Raw genomic sequence first — 27,928 nt, forward strand, 5'->3', positions numbered from 1 at the left:
AGCAGCACTTTATGCCACTAGAGCCAGCTAGCTCTGACAGAGTGCTGATGGCCTACAGAATACTTGGCTGATGAGGTTTGGTACAGATGAAAGTAAAAGTCAGAAGTTAGGCTTTGCATTGCCAGCTCATATATTATGGAGGCCCAGCCTTCCCAAACTCAAGACCATTAGGGGAGGACCGCAGTGGGTGTTTCTCTACTGATTCTCCTCTGGTTGGTTACTGCAGAATGGTGTTGACAACCAGTGCTGTAAGAACAAGGGAGTCTCTGGATTGGAAGCAAGGTAAGGAGATCATGAGTGCTAGGAAGGAAGCTGACATTTATAGAGAGTTACTATGCACAGAGTGCTTTTGAAATGTTTAGCATGGTGTTCAGCATGCTACTTCCCATTGGAAAATGAGAGAGCAGCTTCATCAAGCTCTTGCAATAGCAAAAGACAAAAGGTTTAAAACCAAGTTTGTCTAACTACAGATACAGTTATTTATACAGTAAGGGGTTGTGTCTGCGTGTTCAGCAACATGCTTATGTTCTACTCAGGATGATCTAACCTTAATTTTTTGTGTCCATAGAAAACAGTGAATTTTCCTGCTTTTCCAACACTGATCCATCCTGCTGATGAAATACAGCAACACTTTTAAGAAGTGTCCATCAAAGCTCTTGTTTGCTCAGTAACCTGCACCCGTCTCTTGGCCCGCTCCGTTAACACCACACTTACACAGAAATGTCTGATAGGACCTATGTGAGATGATCAGAGACCTTCATTCACTCAGTAAACACCTGTTTAGTACTTGTGGTGTACCAGGTACTTTACATGTTGGAAGCAAAGCAATGTATAAAACAAGACAAGTACATGTATGCTACTTATAATCTAATGGTATATGAAGGAGCATGATGACTTGTCATAAATGTGAATTAGCTAGTATTCTTGCATGTGGTGGCAAGTACTATTTAATATAAAATGAGAAAAGAGGAGAAAAACAAGAGAATGCCACAATTTCATGTACACACTCTATTTCTCCTCTCACCATTAATTCCCTGTGATTCACTCCCTGGCCACTGTGATTCATCTGGATAGCATGAGAAAATACTGTTTGTAAACCCCCACCAAACATGCTAACTTGTCAGCTACCATAGCAGCACCTAGATATTTTCACATCCCAGGGGAAGAGAAAGTGGTGAGAGGATGAGTCACTGAGCTTTCATAAAGCCAAGACACTTCCAGAAGAAACACCAGGGACAGGAAACTTCTCTGCATTGTTTTGGGGATTAGGGTGGCTAGTTGTTTCAGAGTGTCAATGTGTCTGTGCTTTGGTAAGAATGGAAGCTTTAGAAGGTACTGGGAAGGTGTCCTTTCCAAATTGCTCAAGGGTCATAAAATATCCATGGCAAAAATGTTAGTTCTTTTATCAACATGTCGGGACTATACCAGCTATGAATGCTCTAAACTGTGAAGTGGGAGGCATAGTTCTTTGTTGTATGATGACATGAGGATTGCAGAATCTTAATGAAGAGAAAAGGACCAAACTGAAAATGTACATTCTAGGAAAGAGCAAACTGGAGTTATCAGTCAGAGCTAAAAGAATAAGGAACTAGAGCAGAACCGTGACTCGGGGCCATGGATATATCCTCCACCCTCACAAACAGCGCTGACAATGGAGTGCACAGGATCTGGATTTCCAGTCCTTACCTATTGCCACTACCTGCATCTACCAAGTAGCACTGAGGAGAGCAGGGCATATACACTCTGTGCCCTTGACAGTTGCCCACACACTCAGAAGGATGGCTAATACACTGTTTTTGCTTCTGCTTCATGTGCACAACAAAAACCAGGGAGTAGATGCTGCTGGAATCACCATCCAACCAATGAATGCTCATGGACTTACAGACCATCTAGAGTGCTGACCACTCACTCAGGCATCCAACCAATGAATGCTCATGGACTTACAGACCATCTAGAGTGCTGACCACTCACTCAGGCATCCAACCAATGAATGCTCATGGACTTACAGACCATCTAGAGTGTTGACCACTCACTCAGGCATCCAACCAATGAATGCTCATGGACTTACAGACCATCTAGAGTGTTGACCACTCACTCAGGCATCCAACCAATAAATGCTCATGGGCTTACAGACCATCTAGAGTGTTGACCACTCACTCAGGCATGCTATATGCTCTCATTCTAACTGCTCACAGAGAATAAGCTCATTGTTTCCACTGTTACCTGGCTTTAGAAAGGGCACTTAGTACTTGTCAATACCATATCTCCCCTCTTCATAGGGGTAGGTCCTCTGTAACTGGAGTTTCGGGTGGCTGTGAACCACTATGAGGTGTTTAGAATATTACCTGGATCATTTACAAAAGCAGGAAGTATTCTTAACTGAGGCATCTCTCTAGCCACTGCTCATCTCTTAACATTTTCTTATTGTTTCTTTTATTTTCTGAGGTTACAATATAATTACATCATTTCCCTCCCTCTTTTCTTCCCCAACACATCCCATAAATCCCTCTTTGTTCTTTTCAAATGAGTAATTTCTTTTTCCATTAATTATTGTTACATATTTATATGTATATATGTGTGATATTTTAGAGTCAGCAAAATGAGTCTTCAGATGTATTTAAGGAAACTTTTCTCTCTCGTAAGTATGAAAGGAATTGTAAACATTCAATAATGACAGAAGAGCAGTGCTCACTGTGATTACCTTACTTAAAAGATTATTCAGCAGACAAGTCTCTTTGCCAGTGCTTTCGAGGAAAAATTAGATTTTCGTATCCTAAGGCACAGTAGGGTGACTGTGGCTAGTAATGTTGGGTTGAACATTGCAAAAAAATGAGGAGATTTTGAAATTTATCACAGCAAGGAAATGATAAATGTTTAAAGTAGTAGGTAGATCAATTACCCTAATTTTATTGGGACACGATTTATATGTATATTTAAATATCACGTTGTCTCCCCCAAAATGTATGAAATCATGGTGCATTCATGAAAAAACTGAAGTATTGACATTTCCATAGAATAGAGTCATGAAGTAAAGTGTCAGACCTTCAATCTGGTTTTGCTTTGTTTTGTTTTGTACCCTGTTTTGTATCCTGTGGTCACTGATAGGTCATAAGACAAGGGCCTGCATTGTGCTTATTCTTTATTCCCAGAGACTAGCATTCTGTCCCTCAGTTTCCATTTGTTGAATGAATGAAGCATGGTGAATTTACTTGTGATTTCTGAATGAGTTGCTTAACGTCCCTGGTTCTAAGCAAAAGCTACTTCTGAGTACTTAGCAAACTTGAATGTTTTAAGATGTGAAAGGGTACTGATACCTCATACTCTGCAGAGAATAAAAATTCAGCTATCTGGACTAGCAAGCCTTCCAAAACCTGCATTAACCTAAGGCTAGGACTTTTAGGATTACAAAGATACTCACTTTCATTGTTCTTGGAACAAATAGACACTAGCAGAAGTTACAGAAGAAGTGGTGTAATGAAACGACAAATAGGAGAGAACCTATTATGCAGGAAAGAACTTTAGGCTAACTTCCCAAAAGTAACCCATGGAAATTTCATCCAGCTATGTATGGAGCTTGAGAAAGTCAGAAAAAGTTGAAATATTAGTAAAGGCATATAAAGAAACAACCAATCCTCTAACTAGCACCCTACATACAAACTAACATGTATATCGGTAGGCTGCTGGGATCCTAAGAAGTGAAATGTACATTAGACTTGGCATTCCCAGAAGGTCCCAGACTCCTCCACCCCACTGGAGCTGCTACCCATGAACCTGACCAGAGAAACCCTGCAAAGCTGCATGTGGTGAAAGACAAAGGAGCAGAGGACTCATGTCAGTGGAGTATCTTGGAATCAAGGAGAAGTTACACGATGGGATCCTACCTCCCTCAGCTTCTCCCCTCATGTTCAGATTTCATTTACCAATGTATCCCATTTTTCTTTCCACATATTAAACACAAAGGAAAAAGATCATCTCATAAAGCATTTGTTTTCAGGGATCATTGACAAAGAGTCTTGCTTCAGAAGAGAAATAAAGGGATCTGGAACACTGTTTACTTCTGTGCAAACACAGATGGAGGAAGGTAAAGGCAAAGCATTCAAAGAGTATTTCACTCGGTAAAAAAGGTGGTTACAGGTGCTGGAGAGATGGCTCGGTGGTTAAGACCACTGGCTGCTCTTCCAGAGGTCCTGAGTTCAATTCCCAGCAACCACATGATGGCTCACAACCACCTAGAATGAGATCTGGTGCCCTCTTCTGGTGAATATGCAGGCAGAACGCTGTATACATAATAAATAAATAAATCTTTTAAAAAGAATAAACATTTTTTTTAAAAAAAGGTGGTTACAGGTCACGGTGCCACCCTTCATGTTCATGTCATATTCAGTAAAACCCAAGAAATCAGAAAATGCTCCACAGAATAGAGCATTGTAATCCTGTGAGTTTAATGTATTTCATAAGAACACATGGAAATCTGAGATAGCAAAAGTTCACGAGATAGAAAGTAGACCTTGGAGATTTTGTGTTATGAGGATATGCTCCCTTCAGAAACTATGCTCCCTAATCAATAGTAAATGTACCAGTCCAACTTGGTTGGGTGATTGGGTTTTGCTAGGTAATAAAAGCAATGTACTAAATCCACTAATTCAATATTTATGATATTCATCTTAAAGCTGTCTTTCCTGAATTGGAGAGGACTTTCCTCATCATGCAATTTTATAAATTTGACCTGTTCTTACAAAGCTTACTTGAGGAACACCAACAACAACAGTAGTGAAAACCTTGACAGAAGTTATTTTAAGACATTGATCACCCATGCTCTTTTGCAGAAATCTTGGTGAGAAGCTTGGATTAAAGCAGTATTTCAGGGTTTTTGAGAAAACAAATCGTGTGAAATAGAGGAACAAGGGGGCTTGTGCCAGTGGTGTGGGATGAAGTACTTTAGGGGTGCAGTTATTGGTTGTGCTGGATGGCTGTGCTCTCCTGAAGACGATACTGTTGCCTGAGAGTTTTAAAGGATAGAATATGACTCGATAGTTTCTAGTCCGAAGGATTATACAGGACAAGGTCAGCAGTGTGGGAGAGCATCCACTGCAAGATGTTCTGGGAAAAAGCAGTCTTCAGCAAGTGCTTTCCCTACTGCAGACATCTTGTAGATGCCAGTTTAGATCTCCAATGGCTCCTTGTCAGTGAACTGATTTTTAAGTAAGGTTGTGGAAGGCCACAGGAGCAACATTGATCAGCTAAGTCAAAGAGCTCCTAAAGGGCAAAACCAGTAGAATCGGATCTTTCTTACTTTTAATTTTTATCGCATCTCACTTATTGATTATTGCTTATTTGAGTTGTATATGTGTGGCTACATGGATCTTATCATATGGAAATTATCCAATGTGCTGTCTTGCTGGATCCGACCTGGAACTTTCTGATTCTATGGCTATGGTTCCCCCCCCCCCTTGAAACATAGTTTAGAGAAGGAAAAGTAAGAAGTAGAAAGAAAGGAAACAAGTCAAATCAAATCAAATAATGGAGGAAAAGTTATTTGAACATTTCTGGGGGATGGTGAAATGAGGGAGCATCAAGAAGTTCCAAGGGAATGGGACTATCCTCTATTCCTTGCTGCCAGCAGGTCCAAGTGGGAACCTCAGAAAAAGGATCTGTGTGCAGGATGGCGCTGACAGCAAAGTGCATGGACTAGCAACTGGTCCCCATAGGCCAGTGTGCAAAGTCAAGATGTTTCCTTGAATTCTTAAGAAATGCGCAAAATAGGCGTCAACAGCTGTCAAAATGATGTTTCTCCTGAAACTGCCTTTCTATAGCAATGCCATTCTTCTTCAACCATAGTCACATAGAAAATGGCAGAAAGATTTGCTTGAGGATGTGTCACAATGAGAACCTTAAGTATCAATGCCAATGTATTTGCTTCTTTTCCCCAGGGCCTCTGATTAACAGAGGCATGATTATCTAGTCATTAACATATCCTGCATCCTACTGGCAGATAGAGACACGTGACAGGTTTGGATTGCTTAGATTCTAACAGAGGTTATCACCCTGTGGGTAGTGACCCCATTGGAGGTTGAATCACCCTTTCACAGGGGTTGCCAATGACCATGGAAAATCTCAGATACGTACATGGCAATCCATAGCAGTAGCAAAATTACAGTTATGAAGTAGCAATGAAAATAACTCTATGGTTGGGGTCATCAAAGTATGAGGACCATGTATTACAGGGTCACGGCATTAGGAAGGTTAAGAACCACTGCCCTTAGAAGCTAGAAAGTTTCCATTTTCCATTGGCTTCTTTCCTTCTTTGATCTTAAACTTCATGGTAGCTCAAATGCAAAATCTCCGCCTTTCTTGTTCAAATATTCTTTGATAGAAAAAGAGGAGGAGCTAGGGTAGATAGCCAAGATGGACTTCATGTCTTTCTTGAGGAACAGTTTACAATTACACCTGGGCCTTTTATTCCTATATTATTTCTTCATCATAACCTTCAGCCAACAGCCAATACATATTATTTAGTTTTAGTACATGTCTTTCCTGAGCTTCTGACCATAGCCATTGCCTCCAAAGGCTGCAAGTTCTTCTCATCTTTGGAAGTCAACTTTATATAATCTTTGGAAGGGGGCTCAATGTCCCCCTTGAAAACCTAGTGAGACTCATGATATTTGCCAATCATTCCAGTTCCCAAAACTCAACCATACAGAATAGTTTATCTGCTCTTTAGAGTATTCAGGGACATAGTCCCAGTGCCCCCACACACGACAGAACTCCCCATGCATACTCTGTGGCATTACAAACCAGAATATGAGACTCTGTGTTCAAGTTAGATATTGTTGTTGGTATTTAAGAATGAAGCATAATTTCTGATAGCAAACTAACTGAAGGATAGAATCCTTATATCTCTGAAATCAGAGAAAAAGTTGCTGCCACTGAGTTCTATGAAGTTCCTTCTTTTCCTCAGTATTTTCAGTTATTCTGAATGGGCTCTGAAACCTCCATTAAGATTTCTATTTCTAGAAATTCACTATGTTCCTCCAGGTCAGTTTCTCACCCATTTCTAAAATGTGACTACTTCTTCAGCCTGGCAGATTCCCCCTTTTTTCCCTCCATACTCCTATTGCTTGGTCTAGGAGATTCTTAGGGCTTCCTAGCCACACCTGCTGTTCTCCACTCCCAGCCTCTCTCTGTAAAGAATAGAATTGCCTTTGGGCAAAGACAGACCTGGGATACAACATGGTCTCCATCATTAATGTAGCAACCTTGGGCTATTTCTTTAAACCCTAAAGAAATAGTTGGTTTCTTCCTTTGGATAATTCAAAGACTAGTAACAACATCTCATAAGGTTTGCTGATTATTATCCATACACAATAAGCTAGATAAATCAGTTCTAAATATAATTCTAGGGGTTGCCGTGCCTCGCCCTGCCATCTTTTTGAAAGATTTACAAAATCTTGAAGGGATATTCACTTTAATTTTTATACATATAAATTTTTATATTTTTTTTAAATTTCTGGTTGCACAGCAAGACAGTTTACATGACTACAAATGGTAAAAAGAAGCCAGAAAGAAACACAACTCTGTCTACCTCCTGGTGTCTGAGACTCAGAAGAAGGCTTGGAAACAGCCACTAGGTTTCTCAGAGATGACAGAGGCCACACGTGGACAAACAGCTCAGAATACCTTTCAGCTGGGCAGGGTGGCGACACTGAAAGGAACATCTTCTACCAAAGGTGGTGCCCTCTGGACAGGAGAAGGAGGCAGCGTAGACATGATGGTGATCTGGGACACCGCAGTCCACTGGCTCACATGCCACCTGTTTGTTCCACTTGCCCTCTGTGCATGTCACTGTGATACTTGGTCCCACCTGTAAAGCAGAGAGAGATACCATGAGGACAGCAGGCAGACCCTTGTATATGAGGGCACACACTTCTCCACAGGTGACAGGTCAGAGTCTTGTCCACGAACAAGACTCTAAGCATTAAACTTGAACTCGTTTTTAATAACTCAACAACTGCATGGGTTAGAAATTTCAGTTCTCATTTAATGATGCAGAAATGGAAACTTAGAAACATTATATGGGCAGCCACAGGTTAGCTAAGTGACTTCACCCTAAATAATGTGCTGAGAACTGCAACCAATAATGTCTTCCAGATAGATTATCATATCCATTTTTTTCTGAGATTCTTGAGATTCAGGATGTGATTTCTGTTACAGAAGAGACTCCAGCACATGTTAAGTAGAACACATTAGAGGTTGATCTCAATATCTTTTCTTGAAGGGATTCACTTAGAGATAGCTAAGGTACTTGGTACTAAGTTAGGGAGTGCCTTTGAGTATAGGAGACCTAATGGTCTCTCTCTTTCTTGAGCTCTCCCACTGGTAAAATGAATGGATTATATGCTATTAGCTATTTTGAGATTTAATGGCCCCAGTGAAAAAGATTTTTGAATAATCAAGAAAAACTATATTGAAAAACAAATTTGGGAACACTGAAAGGACTGGCTGATTTAAACCAAACTAGAAAATGGTGGGGGTGTGTAGGTGGAAGGGTGAGGCCATGCTATAGAGCCAAGAGAAGTCTGTCATTGGCAACCCAGAGTCTTCCATTGAAGGAGGAAGCAGCCAAACCCCTGGGGGTTGAGAGTGCCAAATGTTGATTTGGGATTTGTAAAAGCAAAGGACATTTTCCTCTCCTAAGTACACATCAAAGGGAAAGGGAGCAGAGGTCTCTCACTGCCAAGGCAGCCTAATTGTTTCCATAGGAGTTCAGACCTGCCATGTCTGACACACGGAAGTACGTGTCTAAGACAAGCCAGCTCAGAAGCTCTGCACAATAGGCGTTCCCAGCAATAATGAACGTGTCTCTGTATGCTAGCAGCAAGAGGATACAGTCTACCAGCGAGCCTGTGGAAAAGCTGCATCTAAACTGCTCTGGGATCCTCAAAGTTTGGGGCTGCCAACTTGTCCCCACCTATAGGAACTGATATTCGAAAAGCAACCAGAGACTAAGGCAAGGTTTGCCATGCCACAGCTCTCTACTCCCTACCAATAACTTCATACAGGATACAGTCTAACCGCCAAGGGCTAACTGACAGCCCCCTGGGTTTGTCTGCTGTCTGTCTCAAAGCTTACATCCATGCCACACTCATGTGGGCAGCCAAATGAGGCCTTTGTTATCAGGATTTAATCACATCACGCCCATTCTTGCTGCTATAACAATCCCAAACTACCCAGCTAAGCTGATAGGGCATGGCATCTGTGGACTCAAGTTGACCCTCTAGTCTCATGACTTGAGCAATTTTAGTAAAATAAATACTAGTTTCCACATACTGCACACTTACAGTACTAACAGACTTTCACATATATTCCCCTGCCTATACAAGAGCACACTTTTTATATTTGTTTCCTGCGGACACATCTCTGCCCGTCAAACCATGTCTAATTTCTCATCCCATTTCTTCTGGGGCACTTCCCCTAAGACTCTTCATATTTTCACATGCCTTATATGTCCTTCTCTGTCTCAATGCTGCCTGCTAAGAAGAGGCACTAAGAGGCACTTCAGTCTTAAGGACTTTGTTTTCTCCAGTACCTAGCACAGTTTTTGGTTTATGGTGGACTAATGCTTTGCAATGAATGAGTGAGTGAATGAATGAAAATACGTTCAGACTGAGAGCACCTATCTACCTAAAACATCTCACTCCGCTATACAGAATGTTGAGGGTCAGCATCTTATCTGAATATATTCATCCTAGATACTAGATCTGTAACCTATTCAACAACATTGATACATGATGCTTACAATACTTCTTAGACAGAAACCCTCTTCTTAGAGAGTCCCAGCTGACCTTTTTGTGTTGTTTTCGCTAGCTACATCATTGATTCCTTAATTGAGGTAAATCTATATACATGCATGCTAATATATGCATACTTATATAAATGCATGTATATACACATACATGTATATATATGAAAAAGAGCTAGAGAGAGAGGGAGAGGGGGAAAGAGAGGGGAGGAGGAAGAGAGGGAGCAAGGGGAGAGAGCATTTCCTATTCCTTTGTCTTCTGTGGCCGCAGTATTTTCAGTGCTGCCGATTCTGCAAAGAGCCCATGCACACCCACCAGCCTTCCCTGGCAGGAAAGGGCTCTCCGGTCTGCCTTCACAAACCTGGCTCTTGATCAGCTCGTCATCCCGCTGTATCTGCAGCACATAACCCGTCTTGCAGCTCACTGTGCACTGGGCACCATGGTAGCGGTGGCTGCTGGAGCAGTTGAGAGAAGCGTTCTCCACAGTCAGTTCTGGGCAGTCCGTGGCTTCACAGGCAAAATGCACACAGCTGAAGAGGAGGAAGAAATAAGAAGGTGAAGAGGGAGTAAAGACAACTTTACTCCAGCTAGAAGGTTAACGCTAAGCCTCTCCCCAAAGTTTTGGGGGGCAGACACTGAGGAGAAGGAAGGGCACTAAATCAAGCAATGAAGAGCCTGCAGGACCCTGCTATAGCTTACTAAGAATACAAGACATGGGGGCTGACAATCCTGGATGTACATCCTGTCACTTGAACACTTCTGTGAGTACTAACTTCTAAGAGCTGTAGGGAGGATTCGATCAGTTAACTTATGAAATGCAAGTAGCCGAATTCCCAGCACATTCGAGGCCTCAGCAATCAGCAGCTAATATTATAAAGGCACCTACTCTATTTACTAATAGAAATTGTGTGATTTGGACAAATGTGCTATTTATGGAAGGAAGCCTTAGTGTGCCTTCCGATTCACCGCACCTCACAGAGCGATGAGACACTGGCGGTGGCACGGGCTGTCTTTCAGAACTGGAATGTAACTCACAAATCCCTGCTTTATGTCTTTCCTTGGCTGCTATTTTCACTTTCTGGACAATCTCAATCCTGCCCATTCTCAAGTCAGAGTTAATTCTATAGGAAGCATTCCCTTGTGTCCATAGAGGAGCTCCCTCACAGACGCTCTGCCTTCTTGTCTCTCATACGGCTGTCTTGTGCCCGGAACATTTCAAGTCCAGGATGAAGGTGTCTATCTGTCGCCTAACTGCATGCAAATCTTTAAAGATACTAGTAGAAATTATATAAAACCCCTGTGCTAAGATGACCTTTCCCATTGGGCTATCGGTATGCCGATGCTCAGGAATATTAGTAATTAATCACTGGCAGTATATCTAAGTGGGCTCACTTCATCATCACAATAGCCCTAAGAGCTAAGTGTTATTCACTTTACAGATTGAAGCCTGGCAAGAATAAGTTACCCATTGAAATTTCCACCCCTCTGTGAGATGTGAAGATCTTCATGGCTGATTTTACCCTATGGGTGTGGACTAGAACACTGTTTTGGATGGAGACAATGCCTGTTTTATCCTGGAATTAGGAATGAAAATGGCTTGCACCCAGATGTTGTCTACATGGAGAGAAACAACTGGTGGTAGCACCTTTCCATGGTTTGTAAAACTTTCACAGTTCTCTCCTGAGTAAATTGGAAGAGGGGAGGGGGACCGGAGGGGAGAAGGTGAGGGGGAGGAGAACATGAGGAATTTGAAAGGTTGAGTTGGGGGAAGGACAGAGAGGGAGAGCAAGGAAAGAGATACCTTGATAGAGGGAGACATTAAGGCGTTAACAAGAAACATGGCACTAGGAAAATACCTAGGAATCCACAAGGAGGACTCCAACTAAGAATCTAAGCAATAGTGGAGAGACTGCTTTAAATGCCCTTCCCCTATAATGAGATTGATGACTACCTTAATTGCCATCCTAGAGCCTTCATCCAGTAACTGATGGAGACAGATGCCGAGATCCACAGCTAAGACCTGAACCAAACTCCTGGGATCTGGTTGTAGAAGGAGGAGCGATAATATAGGAAAGGGGTCAAGATCATGGTGGGGAAACCCACAGAAGCAGCTGACCTGAGCAAACGGGAGCTCACTGACTCTAAACTGACAGCTGGGGAACCTGCATAGGACCAAACTAGGCCCCTGAATGTGGGTGACAGTGGGGGGATTGGGCTGTTTATGAAGCCATTGTGATGGGAGCCAGTATTTGCCCCTGGTGTGGTAACTGGCTTTTTGGAACCCATTTCCTATGGAGAGATACCTGGCCCAGCCTAGACACATGGAAGAGGGCCTTAGTCCTACCCCAAATGACAGGTCAGACTTTGATGACTCCCGATGGGAGGCCTCATCCTCTCTGAGGAGTGGATGCAGGTTGTATGGGGAGATGATTTGAGGGAGTGGGAGGGTAGGAGGGAGAGGGAACTGGAATTGGTCTGTAAAATAATAGTGCTTTAAAAGTAAAAATTTAAAAAAATTCACAGTATATTTTTGTCAGCAATATTTTTTTTTGTCAGCAAAACCTACTGGGCAAAAGCTTTCTCTATGTCCCCCCTAAAGCCTACAGTGTGTTCAGTTGGATAGATTTTCATCCAGAACCCAAAGCCTTGGGTTTTCTTGTTTTTTGGATTTTTGGTGGGGGAGGGGATGGTGGCATACAAAACAGGGTCCCCCTCTGTAGCTCTGACTGTCCTTGATCTCACTATATAGACCAGGCTGGCCTCAAACTCGCAGAGATCCACCTCCTGCTGCTGGGATTAAAGGCATGTGCTGCTATGCCTAGCATTTGTCTTCCTGTTTTTAATCTAAGGAAAATGAAATGTTTGGGCTGAAGCAGTTTCAGAAGAACAATCCAAACCTTCATGGTTTCAGTTTTGAAATCCTCAGCAGCATTTTGCTTCTGGCGGGGGGGGCGTGTAGGTGACCTGGAGACTTATCCTCTCAACTACTCAAATTATACAAAGATCAATAGAGTAGCGGATTTTGAGGAGTTAACCCCTAAAGGGTCTCAACCAACAGGTTGAGAACTACTATTCCAAAACTTCTCAAGGAATCCAATTTTCTGATGTACTTTGATGATGTCCAGAATGGCCAAAAGGGGAGGTCATTTTCCAAATGCTAATCTCCTTTTTATTATGGAGCAAGTCTTAGGATCAGTGTCTTCTAAGAATGCAGGTTGGAAGTAAAGATCCTTTTCTCTTTTTTTCTCAGCACATCTGTCTGCACCTGGCTTGTAGATTTGCAAATAGCCACTGAATTTCACTATAACACCTTCTCAGCAATTCCAAAGGGACTCCTCCAGGTAATGACATTATTCCCATTTGAGAATGGGGATTTGAAAATGGTTGCCCAAAGGCACTTCAGCCTGGACAGAATTCCACTGGACATCAGCCTCTATGCTCCCTAAACCCTTGTTCTTTCCAATGCTACCCCAGTGTCTACTAAAGTTATATGCACACACTGCCCAAGAATGATAACTGAACCTCCCACATATTCCCGTTCTCCATGCAACTGTCATTCATTTCTGAAATACAAAACCAAAGAAAACAAAACAAAAGGCTCTGATCCAAGGGAGGGAGATGGGGAAACAGAACCCAGTACTAGTGATGGACAGTGAATAAAAAAGGGAAGGATACGGCTGGTTGAACGGCTGAAAAAGAGGAAATGTACCAAGTTCTCATACTGAGGCAAAGGTGAGATTTTTCTTTTCTTGTTGTACATGTGCCCACATGCCTGTGTCTCTTTTCTCACACCTTCAAGAGCTTCATGAAGGCAAAACCGTTTGTGACCCTATACCAATCCTTTAGCTTCCCCTCACCCCCGTTGATATCTGAAATGAGCATCCCACACCTAATGACTGGCCCCTGGGCAACTCCACCAGCCAGGAGAAAGCCAGTCTTAAAGGGCTGGAAAAGACTTCCCTTCTGGCTCTGCCCTTTAACTCCTGCCTTAACTCCTGTGGCCTACTGCTTAACTGCAATTATGCCAAAAATGGCAGTCCCAACAACAACAAATGGCCACAACCATCAAAGGTGAATAATGAAAGGAAAACCTGGGCACCAGCTCTTCAGGTCATTTGGAAGAGAGACAGAGAAAAGCTAGCCTGATAGAACCCTATTTTGCTGCCCAGAAATGAGGTAAAAAAAAAAAAAGTGATAGTAAACCATTTTTATACAACACTTGATGGTGGTAGGGTATGGAGATCAGATTTTAAGGAGTGAGAGGTAGAACGCAGTGGCCCACAGTGAAGAGACAAACTCCTGAAAGTCGAGGTGAGCTGGTGGGCTCCCTCTGGACGGTGTCTGGCTATGGAAGCAGTAATTCTTTTCTTTACTCTCAGATTACCTAGGAGACAAAGGCCTGTGACTTTCAGTCCTTCTGATTTATTGAAATAGTTCCACATGTCCCTGAGTCACTTCAATCTGAGCTTCACATGTTATGTGTGAGTTTCTGCAGAGTTACTTCATGGAGTATTCCACACTTGGAGTCCTGGAAGTGTAGACTCCAGTAGCAATTGCCTCCAGTCTGAATCCTCTTCTTCCCAACTGAAAAAAGTTCCTCCAAACCACAAGAAGAACTTGACTCTAGCAAACAGAATTCTAAAAGATAGATGTCAGCATCGCCTCTATCGAAATGCTAGCATGTAGAAAGGGGGAAAGTTTGAGGTAAAGAAAGAGAATTGGAAAATAAAAGAGATGAGAAGACTGTAGGAGGGAGGGGCAGGAAAGACAGAAGAAGGAGAAAAGGGAGAGTGAATTTAACTTTGTGGTTTAAATAGTTAGCCTACTGAAATTTATAATAAGTTGTTTGATTTTGATTAAGAACAACAGATTTTATGGATGGGTGAATGGCTGTCTGGTTGGTGCACAGATGGATGGATGGATGGATGGATGGATGGATGGATGGATGAATAGGCATACGAGGAGAGAGGAAAAGGAAGAGGCGGACTATAAGAGACAGCAGACACCGGAGCCTCTTGTCATGTCTGAACTCTTTCTCCTTTAACCTCTCACTACCCTCTCCCCACCCCCCCCACCCCCGTGATCGCCCACCTGTGCCTCATTCTCCAGATAGGTAGGAAGTTGAGAGTGACTGGATTCCACAACTGAGTATCTTACTTGAAATCTGCTCCCTTTCCCAGTACTGCCCAGGTGCTAGGACCTCAAATCTAGGTCAGAGCACACCATCTACACTGATTTTGCTGTTAGCAGTGCTTTTCCCAAAACAGCTTGCTGGATCTCACGGAACTCTCTGGAGAAAAAACTGGAAAGGAAAAGAGCAAGAGGTGGACAGAGGAGAGAAAAGTGTCTGGATGGGAGGGGAAAGTGACTTTTAGGGCCAGAAAAACAGCCGAGAGTAAAGTGGAAAGGTCCAACTGCAGCCATCGGAAGTCTCTGCTGTGCACAGCAAATGGCATCGACCTCTCTGATTTGCCGATTTTAAGAATGGAGAACCCCATCCCAGGCCTTTGTACACAGTGTTGCTTATTTTTCTTTTTCTTGCCTTCTGGCTTGTTTTACTACATTTGCATGATTGCAGATTCCTGCCTGTTTTTGTCAATGCCTCTGCAGCTCCCCAGGAACAGCTGCTGTCCTTTCCCCACTGGGGCATTCAGAAGGATCCTGCAGCTTTGTAGCTTCAGCCCTCTGCGCGGCCTGGTCCAAGTGCAGAGCCCAGCCAGCCAAAGCCTTCATGGCTGCTTCTGCATCCTTTTACCCAGAGGATGCTCACAGAGGCCAAGTCCTGAAGCCGCCACTTTTCCCCTTCACATTTCCCCTTTCAAGGCCAAACTGCAGGGTTCCCCAATCTCTGCCTTCTTGTCCTAGATTCCCCAGCTATTTCTCTGAGGTCATCCCCAAACAGGTGTGAGAATCAAGTAAGATAACACTACAGAAGCTTGTCCCTTCCTGTCCCTTCTTACCTTGCCTAGCTTTTGGAATCCCAGGCTGTGAAACCTGGAATGATCCCCAGATAAATGCTACTCATTAGCATCTCTTAAAGAGAAACAGAGGCTCAGAGAAGGGGAGTGACTACAGTCTACAGCCACAAGAACTACACAGGATAATGTTTTGTCCTAAATCTCTGTTCCTCTACCACTGAAGAATTGTACAATCATATATCGATTGATTCGCTTCAGAGCATAAACACTGTTTCCTTAGTGCACAGACATCATTAATTAAGAGCTCTGAGAAGTCAGTACTGGCTTTGGTCAGTTTGTGGATGGTACAGATAACTGGCTGAGGACAGGAACTCATTGTGGAAAAGATCTGATGTGTTTGCATTTTCCAACGACATTGTTTCCCTGGGTTCAGAGAATTAACTTATTTTTATAGCGCCTGGAGAACTGAGGATAAAGCAGCGCTGTTAGAATGAAATATGACAATGAGGGATATTTAAGGAGCTCTTCCATCGCCATGATTGCGAAACACTTTGCACAACAGAAGCTGGGGACTGTGGGTGCAAAACAATGTGGATTTTGCAACCACCTTTTTTGTCCTCTGTGGGAGCAGGGGCGTGGGAAAGGCTAATGTCCGCCTCCCATTACCATTCCTCTTCCCTCTCCCTGCCCCCAGGTGTACAGGGCAGGACTGAACGGCCACATAGAGAGAGGGCTTCACTCTGCAGAGCCCACCAACATACCAGTTCTCCCCCTGGAGTTTATTAAATGAGTTTGAGATACAGTTAGCAATGCTGGACCATTTCCCTTTTCAAGGCCCCAGAATCCTAGATGGTAACACTAAGTTTGGATCTGTTGATTGCCTTAGATTGTTTCTGAGGTTTCTTCTGCTTCTGGTTTTCAAGAGCAATACACAGATCTCTCTGCACAGAGGCACCACCACCATCATAGTTGGAAAGTGACAGTTAGAGTCCTCAGTGATACATTTTGCACAATGAACAGCTTGCAAGATCATCTTCATCTACTGTATAACAGTCACCCCCTCACAACCACGCTGATGGGTAGATATCACTATCTCCTTGTGCCTAAATCAGAAACTGAGACTCAGAAGAGGGAAGTGACACATGTAAGGACATTCATCACAGAAGCAGTAGTAAGAGGAGTTTTACCCCCACGTTAAGAGTTTCCCCCAAACTCATCCTTTCAAAGAAATGCTGTCCTTCCACAGCAAGAACTGATTGGCAGGCCTTAAGAGATCAAAGGCACACGCTCCTCCAGTACTGGGGGATCTCAGGGGCTGAGTCTGCAGAAGGGAATGGGGGTGTCACTCATTATTAGAATTCACGGTGCTTTGGAACGAAGCACACAGTAGTCACACCATCCTCAATAGGGGAGGATTATGTCACCTGCCCTGTCTCCGCCATCAAAGTACAATATTGAAAATCAAGAGATGATCTAACTGACCTGTCTTTGCATGGAGATATTGCAGTCTAGTGAAGAAAACTGGTATTTCTAAGTCACCTTGTAACCTGTTGCCAACTCAGCAGCTGCAGACCAGCTCCTTTCCACAAGAGACCTCATATTCTGCTTTCTATTGCACCCCGAAATTCAGGGACTTCTGAGCCTCTCAGCCTTGAAGGCCAAGCAGACCAGAGGTCAGGGAAGTGAGAATGCTGAGAAACACAGATTTTAACAACAGCAGCAGTGGCTGTTCAGACTGTCTCCACTTACTACATATGATGAGGGTAGGGAGGCTCTGGTCGCCTTACCTCTGCTCAGCAGGGCTGTAGGTCTCTCCTCTCTGGCAGCTGCTCAGGGTGACGGGGTCAAAGTTGTCGAAGGAGCGGAGGGCCACCCCCGAGATGGCGACCAGGGGAGAACTGAAGCTCACACGTACTGCTTGGCTGTGGTAGAAGGGTTGGCTGAGGTCATGGACCACAGGGATAATCAGGGGATTGTTCCTGCAGCTCAAGACATGGAGGCCTGTCAGGGGAGACAGAGGGCCGAGGGGCCAGGCTCATTACTCAAGGCCAGTCACGCCCTCCCCAATGGGCCCTTCCCGAAGCCCCCAGACCCTTTCATGTCACGCCACAAAAGCACCATTGGGCGGCCAGTGAGGATTTTGAGTTTGATTGAAAGTTTCTTTGTCTGCCTTTTTTCTTGCTTCCAAATCTTTCCAATCCCTCTGCCTCCCTGGCCCCTAAGCTTTCCTTCACCTAATGCCCACAGTCTCTTTCCCTCCCCGAAAACGGCCACCCTCAGCCAAGCATCCATGGCTCTCCCTCCCTCCCACATTGCTTCAGGACTTGAAAGTTTGAGCCTTCCATGTTCATGCTGCCTGCCTGGGATGTCATAAAGGTGGGAGAAATAATATTTGAACAGCAAGCCCTTCGCAGAGTAAAAAGCTCACTGCCGTGGCTCATCTGTAGGACTGTGAGGATCCTGGCTAATAAGGACCTCAGCCTAGTCTATAAAGATGGAAACTGCAATGCACAGACAAGGACAAAACAGTTGTAGCACCAAGAACAAGTAGGATCCAAATTTGTCTTAGACCAATCCTTCATGTTTCGTTGACCCTTTCCCCAGGTTTAGGAAAACACAGAGATAAAAGACAAATGGATTGCACAGAGTAAGGAGTAGACTGGGCAGCTGGAATGGAGTTGCTAGGACAGAAGTAGGCTTCGGTGTTCAGCTGCTTGCTGCAGGTGGAATTCTACCAAGTTCTTAAACCTTTATTTCTACACATAAAAGTGGTGCGATCTTGGCCATGTGCTGGCACATGGGAAAGGTCTCCTTGTGGGAGGAGGAAGTCCTGAGGCCATCAGGTGTCCTTTCTCCGTTTTTATGCTCTCACTAAGTGCTATTAATCCTCTGCTTAGTATTTAGGAGACAGAGAACAGGACGATCTGGTGGGGAGACATCGAAGCCTCAGATAACAGCAATGGGATCCAAGGAGCTTCTGGAGAGCTTGACATTTCCCCTCTCTGCTCCTCACCCTTTGCAGTGCCAGGATAACTATGAAAATATTTGCTTCCAACTTCAGGAAGTTTCCCAGGAATCCAGAGAACTCCTGAGGGATTTTCTTTCTCTTTCTTCTTAGTATGTTTCTCTTTTGCCTTTAGCACTACTAAATAAATAAACACGTAAACACAACAACAACAAAGATCTCTTTGCTTCTTTAGCTTTCATTTGACCCTAAAGTGAGCCTTTGTCTGCGTTCTTAAGAGTTTCGAAATGGGATCTCCTACAAAACGATGTGCACACAGCTTCGAAGTACCAGCTCCAGGGCTACTCCGGAATGCCAAACACTTGCAATGGATGACCTAAAAATCAAGAGTATGTAACAATGTTCTCAGTGAGAATAGGAAGTGACTAGTGCCACTATGACACTGGAGGTGGTCACAGTAGTGACAAGAAATATCCACTCTAACCATATGGCACATCTATCAATGCAATCCAAGAATACTGGGCTTTGAGTGGGATGTTGTGATGTCAATAAAATGGTTCACATTTTCAAACTGAGTTAAGAGTAAATATGGGGCTCAAACTGTGAGGTCAGCTCTGTACTCCTATCAGGACACTAATGAGTGTGCTCAGGTGATCCAGTTTTGGGAGTGTAAATGTTCTTGAGCTCCCAGATAGCACTAGGGGAGCCAGGATTATTTAAACACACAGTGTTATATTTTCAAAGAAAAAGATTCACAACCTTTTTTTCCACCTGGAAAGGGTGGAATGAAGGTAGCTAATGGACTAGGTAATCCCTGTGCTATCTGTAGTGCTCCCCCAGGCTCCCACAAGCAGGACCAGAGGTGACTAATAATCTAAATGACCTCTGTGCTATCTGTATGACTGAAACCACACCAGATCCTCCCCTTGGCTTGCAAGATGTAGCCTATCTCTAGATCCCATCTTCATGGAAGAAGTAATATTTACTTTGAGAAGAAGTTCAATGCCTCTTCTTGCACTGGTGATTTTGTTACACCAGGAAACGTTTTTTCCCCCCAAATTGTAATGTACTTAAATATCCCTACAATGAACTGCCTGGTGTCAGACATTGGAAATTTGAACAAACATTGGGTTTCCTTCTTGCATGCATGAATCATTTCTCTGCCAGCCCTGGTGTTTGTAGAGACCCCCACAGCTCGAGTTAGCACTCATATCCTCCAATTGCTTCTCCAGTCCTCAACCAGATAAAGCTCTCTAATATCTATCTGTTCCCACATGGATGTCCCCTGGAAAATGTGCCAAATACACAACCACTCTTGATATTTTCTGAACCATCTGGCAGAGAGGGTTATACTAAAACCTGGCTTTGCACAGTGCTGTTATTGAGCGTTGTGTGATCTCCCAGTGCAATAGGTCTCAGATGTTGACATAGTTGGGGGGAAATGACCTTCCCAGAGTTCTTTGAGGATTCCTAGGTTTAAAGGTATGTAACAAAAGGAGCTGATGAAGGTCGACTTTTTGCCACTGAAACTGTTTCCTCGTATTTGCCAAATTTGGGTTTCTCTGGATACACTACCACATGTTGATTAAGGCAACCAGGACTCCAAGTAGAGAAGAGGCAAGAGAAAGAAAAGGGGAAGGATGAGATCCTTTGTAAAAGGGGGAAGGCAACCATCCACACATGGAAATGGGTACCAAGGGTGGACCAAGCACAGAAGAACATCCTTGCCTAGATCATGGCTTTGCTCTTTGGTATCAAGTAGCTGCACACTGATGGTCTCTTGCTTTTGGTCCCCATAGTATGTCCCATCAGTCACCAGGTGGATAATAACAGCTGCAGCAACCATTGGCTGAGAGAAATATGTCTGAAATAGAGAACACATAGGAGAGTCATTCATTTACTCAGCCACATAGTAGGGAAGCAATCACGCTAAAGTGGACCAGAGGGGAATCTTGCTCTATTTCAGTCTGCTCCCTCAATTGGGAAGGAATAAGAAGCATCGCTTCTGACTTGGCTCTGCTCCTGCCTTTTTGTCTGATGGTTCTGGATGTCTGGAACATTCTGAACCGAAGTTCCTTCATGTCCAAATAGCTGATTAAAGACCATAGCTCACAGGGTCACTGTGAAGTTCGAATAAGACAAAGGGAATATAGTGTCTAGCACAGGGATAGTACATAGTGAAACTACACATGCACACAAAATGCATTGTAGGTTTATTACCCATCACTTGGCCACATTGTCCTCTCTAGTAGGTTCCAACATGATAAAGCCAAATAAGGCATGATCCAAGAACTTCTGTGAACCATGGAGCTTACAGCATGTCAGTGACACATAAATAAAAATGGATGCAATCCACAGTCTGTAGACAAGAAGACGAAGCCACACATAGATATGAAACGCCACATGAAGGCTGCCGTCCAGCGGGTGACCAAGCATATACAGTTACAAAGAAGCAAGTGTTCACTTCTTTCTGTGGATCAGTATAGGCTCCATGGAGGACGAGATTATTTTGTAAGCTTTGAATGATAAATAATAAGCAGATTTCAAATTCTTTGCAATATAAGCATTGGATAGGGGGTTGCATGAGCAATTGCGGCATTTGGTTTTAGGAAGCATCCCGTGAGTAGGTTTGTTTCCTCTCCTTGCAATGGAAAGTCTTGGAGGGTGGAAAGAGCATCTCAAGTAAAAGTGGTCACTACTTCCTTGAGGCCAGACCTACACATCATGGCTCTCAAGATAGGGGCTTACCTGGAGCCAGAATGTGGTCTGAGGCAGTTGGTAGTATGGGTAATTAATGGTACAAGGGTACCAAGCATGCTGGGAAATGCCTTCACTGAGATCTATCACCTTGGTTCGACACACCTGGCAAAAGATGGAGGAAAAGATAATATTTCAAGAGTCCTGAGAACTCCATTAAAGTTAATGAACCTTCTTCACCATCCCTCTGCATGGTTGGTAATGGAAGACAAAATAGGGCTGAGTAGACTAAATCTATTCCAGGAACACAGTCTACTATTGAAGGAGTTCCCAATGCTGGAAAGGATAGGATAGAAGACATATTTTGGTGGCAAAGTGACAGGGACATTCTCATGAGAACAAATCCCGAGGAGTTCACATTGAATCTGGCTGGGTCTAGAAGGCAATGCGGGCAGAAGAAATAGAAGGAAAGACTCAGAAGAAAACGGACAGAATTCCTAGGTCATTATATACTACCTAGCAATCAGAAAGCTCAAGGAAAGCTGCAAAAAGAAAAGCTAAGAGATTGCCCTTACCGAATCTTCAATGCCATGCAGAGTATTGTAGAAGGAGCCTGTAAATTGTGGTGAGGGCTTCACCATGTCAAGAGAGGTATTAAGAGTATGACCATTGGCTTCTGTGCCATCAAGAACCATCAGTTCCACAATGCCCCTCCTCTCCTCTCCTTCCTCCTTCTCCTTCCATCTCACCCTCTCTCAATGATGCTAATATCAATGTTACAGGAATCAAGAAGAGCTTATACAGTGGCAGAATTTTTTAATTTAGAGGAGTTTCTTGCGTATCCAACTGTCATTCCATGTGAGTGATTTGATTCATTCACACGCTGTTTAGTGAAAAACTACTTGCCACGCACTAAGGAACAAAATGCTCATAAAAGTAAGGTGCAGAGGGGACATCGCGTACTAGTGTGGAGCAAGCAACCCTCGTGTGCAACTTCAGTGATCAAAACTCAGTGTGGGGAGATGAAAGGTCAATGGAGCTGTTGAGATTGGCCAGATGTTTGGTAGAAAATTACCCTGAATTAATGCTGCTCTGTGATGTGTCTCCTTTATCAAGACTTTCGTGTGAGCTCAAGCCTGCTCTTTTACACCTCCAGACCAAAGTCTAAGTAAGTAAGGCTGACTTTATCTTAACATCCTTGAGAATGGACAGCAAGGCAATCTAGTCCAAATCAGACTAAGCCCCACACACATAAAAAGAAAACAGTAAAATGAATAACTATTAACAATAAAACATGTCCACACTTTTAATACATAAGTGTATATACGTAACAGATGCCACAAAACTGGAGCTAGTCTTTACATTCATCTCTTGGGGACATGGTGTATAAATGTGAAATGCTGCAGAATTAATATTAAGATGAATTAATCAGACTCATGTGAGCCCAGACTAATCACAAAGGAAGACCTAGTGATGAATTAGGACAAGTCAACATGGAGCAATAGCAAAAATTAGTGAAAAAAAGAAATGCTGCATAAGTGACTAAGTTCATTGCAATGTATTTCTTAAAGCCTCACATTAAAAACTTCTATATGTGGCCAGAAGTCTGTATGGACTGTACATATCATGAGAAAGCATGCATTGAATTCAGAGTGGCAGCTGCCTCTGGTACCAAAGAAACGGAGAAAATGGTGTGGAGTCTTTTCTACAGTGTGTTATCTTTTAGAAAGAAGAAAGAAGCAAGCAAGACAAGAGTCACACAATTATCAATTCAGGTAGTACACAAGCCTGTTACGTGATGCACATACTTGACAAACATCACTGCTTTGGTTTATGTTATATCATGTAGTTTTTATGAATTAAAAGAAAACTAAACTTCTCCAGGTTATTCATAGAAGTATGTACTTTTAGTCATAGCTTCTTAGGAAACTGAAGTAGTAAGACCACTTTAGGAAAAACGTTCATAGCCAGCCTGGATAGCATAGCATCACATAGACGTTTATTGCTGAATGAATACAATCCCAAAATATTAGCTTACAAAGCCACAGAAAATAGATGTAAAACTACTCATATTAACCCCTTTAACAATGAGCTTCCGAACAGTGGTTCCAGTGGACTCTACTTGGGTTCTTTTGACAAAGCCGACCCTTCTTGCTCTGACCATCACCAAAGTCTCCTTTTAACATGTCAAGAGTTCCACCTATGCGCACGCTAAAACTCAAATGTCTTTCTTCATAATATATCGGAATTGTAGTAGCTTCTAGAGGTTCTCAGAAAATGTCGAGTCTTGGTCTATTGCTCATCTTTAAATAGGATATTTCACTATACAATGCCTAAGACTCAGGGAGCACACAGAAGTGGGACTAGAAAGAATGTGAGAGCCAGAAGACAGAGAGAATAGCTACAAAATCCCATCTTTAATTGTGAATGTTCAGCAGCTTTTGATACCTGCATTGGACCTGTCAACAATCCATCACGGATGCAAGAGGAGCTCATTGGCCCTTACTGCTCTTTGATGAACTGTTGGCTACTGATAAGTTCTGGGAAAAGAATAGTCATTGCCTTCAGTTTAGCACATCTGCTGGTGAAACCACCGAATTCTAATGGATAGTTCCGATGCTTCAAGTACATAGTCATACAGTTAGCCCTGGCTAAACTCAGCATCACAAAACTGAAGATATGAATATGGAAAAGGGACTTCTAGGAAGTAGTGAGGGTTGACAGTGTCAGGACAGAGATAAGAGAATCAGGGGTTAAGAGTAATCAGAATACATTATACACATGTATAAGATTATCAAGTAACAATATAAAGGAATAAGAGCAAAAAGTTAAAATGAAAATGCCAAGTCCCTGTTCGGTTTACAAAAGTGATACACTAAATGATGTTCGGACAAAACAGGGCATTATAATTGACAGTGGCAAATAAAATTCTTGAAGTAAGTTCACATTTAGGTTGCAAAGAAAATGCAGAAAGTCATTTATAGACTACACTCAGCTTCCCTTCATGTTGCTACCTCCATCAATTCATGAAATCTCAGAGGAAGATAAGCCACTTACACAACACAATAAACATCAAATATCATCCAGAAAATTCCATAGTTGGCTTTAGTCTAAGAAGAACTACTCCTAGTGAATGTTGGCTGAAAAACACAGGCAGAATTACAAATAGGCCCTGCCTCAGTTGAACCTGTGAATTTGAATGTTGGATTAACCACAGACACAAAGATGTCTCCCTGTGATCCCCAATTTCTTGTTGCTATTGGCTTGGATGTCAGTTTCATATCAACTAAAAGGACCTTTAGTCATCTACTACCTTATAATATATCATTTAAGAAAACAACTTCATTGTTTTATAAATATCAACAAGTATTAAACTCATCAACTGCCAAACTTCTCCTCTAGCTCCAAGAATCATTGAGACCTGGGAATGCAATACTGGTTTCTTAAATATTATCGAATACTTTTAGAAAGTACAAAGAAGCCAAGGACACCTATCCCATTGTCCCAAATTAGGCACAGATGCTGGGGACAAAGCATTGCCACTTTAGCGGGCTAGAAAACATTTTTCAGCTTGTTTTTCTCAAAACAACTGGGACTAGGCTTGGGCAGAGCTGCCCGTAAACTGTGTTACGACTTAGAACAGTGTGAGACTTTGCATAAACTATCTATGGCATTTAAAAGAATGGCCAGCGATTCGACATGTATCATTTTGGAATGCACTCTCCTTGCATTCTTAGTTGCCTGTCTCCCCACAGAGTGGTGGAGCATAACTCTGAGCTCTGAGCAGGGGGTCTTATCTCTGCATCTAAAGAATCCATGGTTAGAGACTTGGCCAACATGAACAAAGGCTTCCTATCACTTAAATACGATTTCCTCTTATCTCCTCAGCTTTATCAGGACTAGACAGGTCCTTAGCAGAACACAGTGTTGTTATTTTGTTCTCTTATTTTCCTATTTAGTTATCTGTTTGTTTTAGGATGCCTGTAATCCCAATCAGGGACAGTCAATCCAAATCGGAAAGGAGCAAACAAATCCAGTTGAACTTTGCCCAACACTCTCAGTTGATCTTGAAATCAGTTATGTTCCTGGGGAGGTGGAGAGAAAGGGAGACTCAAACCTTTAAGAGCACCCTGCTTTTGTGAGAGTTGCCTGGATTTCCTTATTTATCAGCCTAAAGTAAGGATGCGGCAGCATGTCAGGTTCACCAATGCTGAACAGAGAGCCCCACAGAAGCACAACTGAATGCATATTTATTGGAATGTTCTCTTTTTATCCTTTCAAAAAAGGCAAGTCTCCCTCCACAGAGATACAGTGAACAATGACTATTTATTGAATATGTTGTTGGGTACACGTGCATTACACATTCTCCTAGACTCTTAAACTCCCTCTACTGCTACTCTAGGCATCTCTGCTCTCCTTCATCTTTATCTTCCCTCTAATATCTCCAGTGTGACTGACTCCATGTCCTTTCCAGTCTTTCCCAGGATCCCTTGCTCAATCCACTTTTCACACCTCTGAAATCTAGTGAAGCCACTCTGTTTTCCTTCTAATATTTTAATCTTACAGGGAAAACTTGAATGATTGTGGTTGTCACTGGTTCTCTCATCCCAGACATGTCAGAGAAATAACCACAGAAGCACTTTTTTCTTGCCACATTGGTGTGAACAAGACCTGCTGTCTTCTTTGGCCTGTTTCACTATGTTGTGGAAGACAGTAAGGATATTTTAGAAAACAAACTTGCAGTCTCTAGTCTTTATGTCTCCAGAGAAAGATAAAGATGGGCTTCTCTGACACTCAATTACTCTGTTCTTCTCACTCCTGTGTTCTCTCAAACATTATTACCAATAGAAAAATGCTGCAACAACCTACATGTCTATAAATAGATGGATAAAACAATGTTAGTAGATACATGTATGGAATGCTAGTCACTTTAAAAGAGGAGAAAACCCTGTCACCTTCAACAAGTGTGAACCACAAGGGACATTATACTTTATGAAATAAGCTGGTTACAATAGTGGCATGACAATTATGGGGGTAATCAACCATTCAACATTGAATTAGAGGCCCACTCTACAAGAGGGGATTCATGTCCATTGCTGCATCTCTCAAGGGCCAGAGGATAGAGAGACCTTCTAAGGTCCATAGGCCATAGGAGAGAATCTAGAGCTGTCATTTTGATAAGTGGAAATGGTACCAAACTGCCTTATAGATATTTATGTTTATATCACTAAATTAGTGATACACTTCTTTTTTGTGAAAAACTTCCTTTTTCCAGAGGGTAGTGGTTAAATTTGAAGACTCAAAACTGGTCAAAAACAGAGAACAAGTGAATACTGAATCTTCCCTAAACTGGAATCTTAACCATCCCTCTCAAGGTTCTGGGAACATTGCAGAAGAGTAAATGCCAAGAATATGAAAGTAAAAGGTTGGGTTGCAATGCTACAAACCTGACTTCTGGATAAGACATGGCCATTGGATTTACAACTTACAAACCTGACTTCTGGATAAGACATGGCCATTGGATTTACAACTTACAAACCTGACTTCTGGATAAGACATGGCCATTGGATTTACAACTTACAAACCTGACTTCTGGATAAGACATGGCCATTGGATTTACAACTTACAAACCTGACTTCTGGATAAGACATGGCCATTGGATTTACAACAACTTACTACAGCTGTGGTTACTTTCACAATTCAATTCCTGAATGATAGATATTGGACGTGCCATTTTTATCATGCATGGGGTAAAGGCTTGGGGGCCCCTATCCTGCACTAAAGGACTATGGGAAATTAATGGATGCTGGTGGAAAGGGTGTCATTTTCTTTAATTGAACAACACTGACAAGTTGTCCATTTTCCAGTAAATAACCTCCCACCGATGCTCATGAAAGCAACCCTCACTACATTCAACAAGAAACAAACCAAACATATAAAGTAAAAGGGAACGTATTGTTCAGTGGGAGAGCAGGGAAGGTGAAAGGGGGAAATGGGAAGTGAGGCAATCAAACATCATTATGTATTTGTGTGAAGTTGTCAAAGAGTAAAAGAATTTAAAAGTTACAAGTAAGTAAATAGATAAACAAGTGTATCACAGACAAATACCACATAATTCCACAGGTAAGAGGCACATAAACTAGATTCAAAGAAAAGGGCATGGCTTACGACTATTTCTACCTCAGTCACTCCATATTTACTCCCGTTATCAAACAGCAAAACTAATCACATAGCCGTGTACTTATGGCCTCCCCTGTGTCCAGTGAATGGAGATTTCCCTCGATGCAAAGGATAAAGGCCTTTGAAAGCAGTTTCATGATTTTTCTCTTCACCCACAATGCAGGAGTCCCATGTCCACTGTGGTACTTCCTCATCACTGGGAGACTCATTTTTCCCAAACATTATGGGCTCCCTGCCATGCTCTTTGAGTCCAGACTTGCACCCTGCCCCTGCTTTGCCTATTCTGTGAAACACGACACATACTTCAAAGCCATGCTCAGATGACACGGTTCTTCTGAGAGCTCATCAAACAGCCACAACTAATTGTT

The 27,928-nt window shown here is 42.7% G+C and overlaps 1 protein-coding gene across 1 annotated transcript in view; it reads right to left on the reverse strand.

Moving 5' to 3' along the window:
* The window catches only part of Pappa (pappalysin 1), a 235,547-nt gene that overhangs the window by 45,062 nt on the left and 162,557 nt on the right, over positions 1-27,928 (reverse strand). The window contains exons 11-15 of the mRNA XM_021230122.2: positions 21,432-21,545; positions 20,412-20,547; positions 17,506-17,719; positions 10,162-10,330; positions 7,678-7,861 (exon numbers count right to left, since the gene is read on the reverse strand). Coding sequence (XP_021085781.2) covers positions 7,678-7,861; positions 10,162-10,330; positions 17,506-17,719; positions 20,412-20,547; positions 21,432-21,545 — 817 coding nt within the window. The remainder of the gene's footprint in view (positions 1-7,677; positions 7,862-10,161; positions 10,331-17,505; positions 17,720-20,411; positions 20,548-21,431; positions 21,546-27,928) is intronic.

This window comes from Mesocricetus auratus, unplaced genomic scaffold (assembly GCF_017639785.1).
Source record: "Mesocricetus auratus isolate SY011 unplaced genomic scaffold, BCM_Maur_2.0 Super-Scaffold_100014, whole genome shotgun sequence".
NCBI classification, from domain to species: domain Eukaryota; kingdom Metazoa; phylum Chordata; class Mammalia; order Rodentia; family Cricetidae; genus Mesocricetus; species Mesocricetus auratus.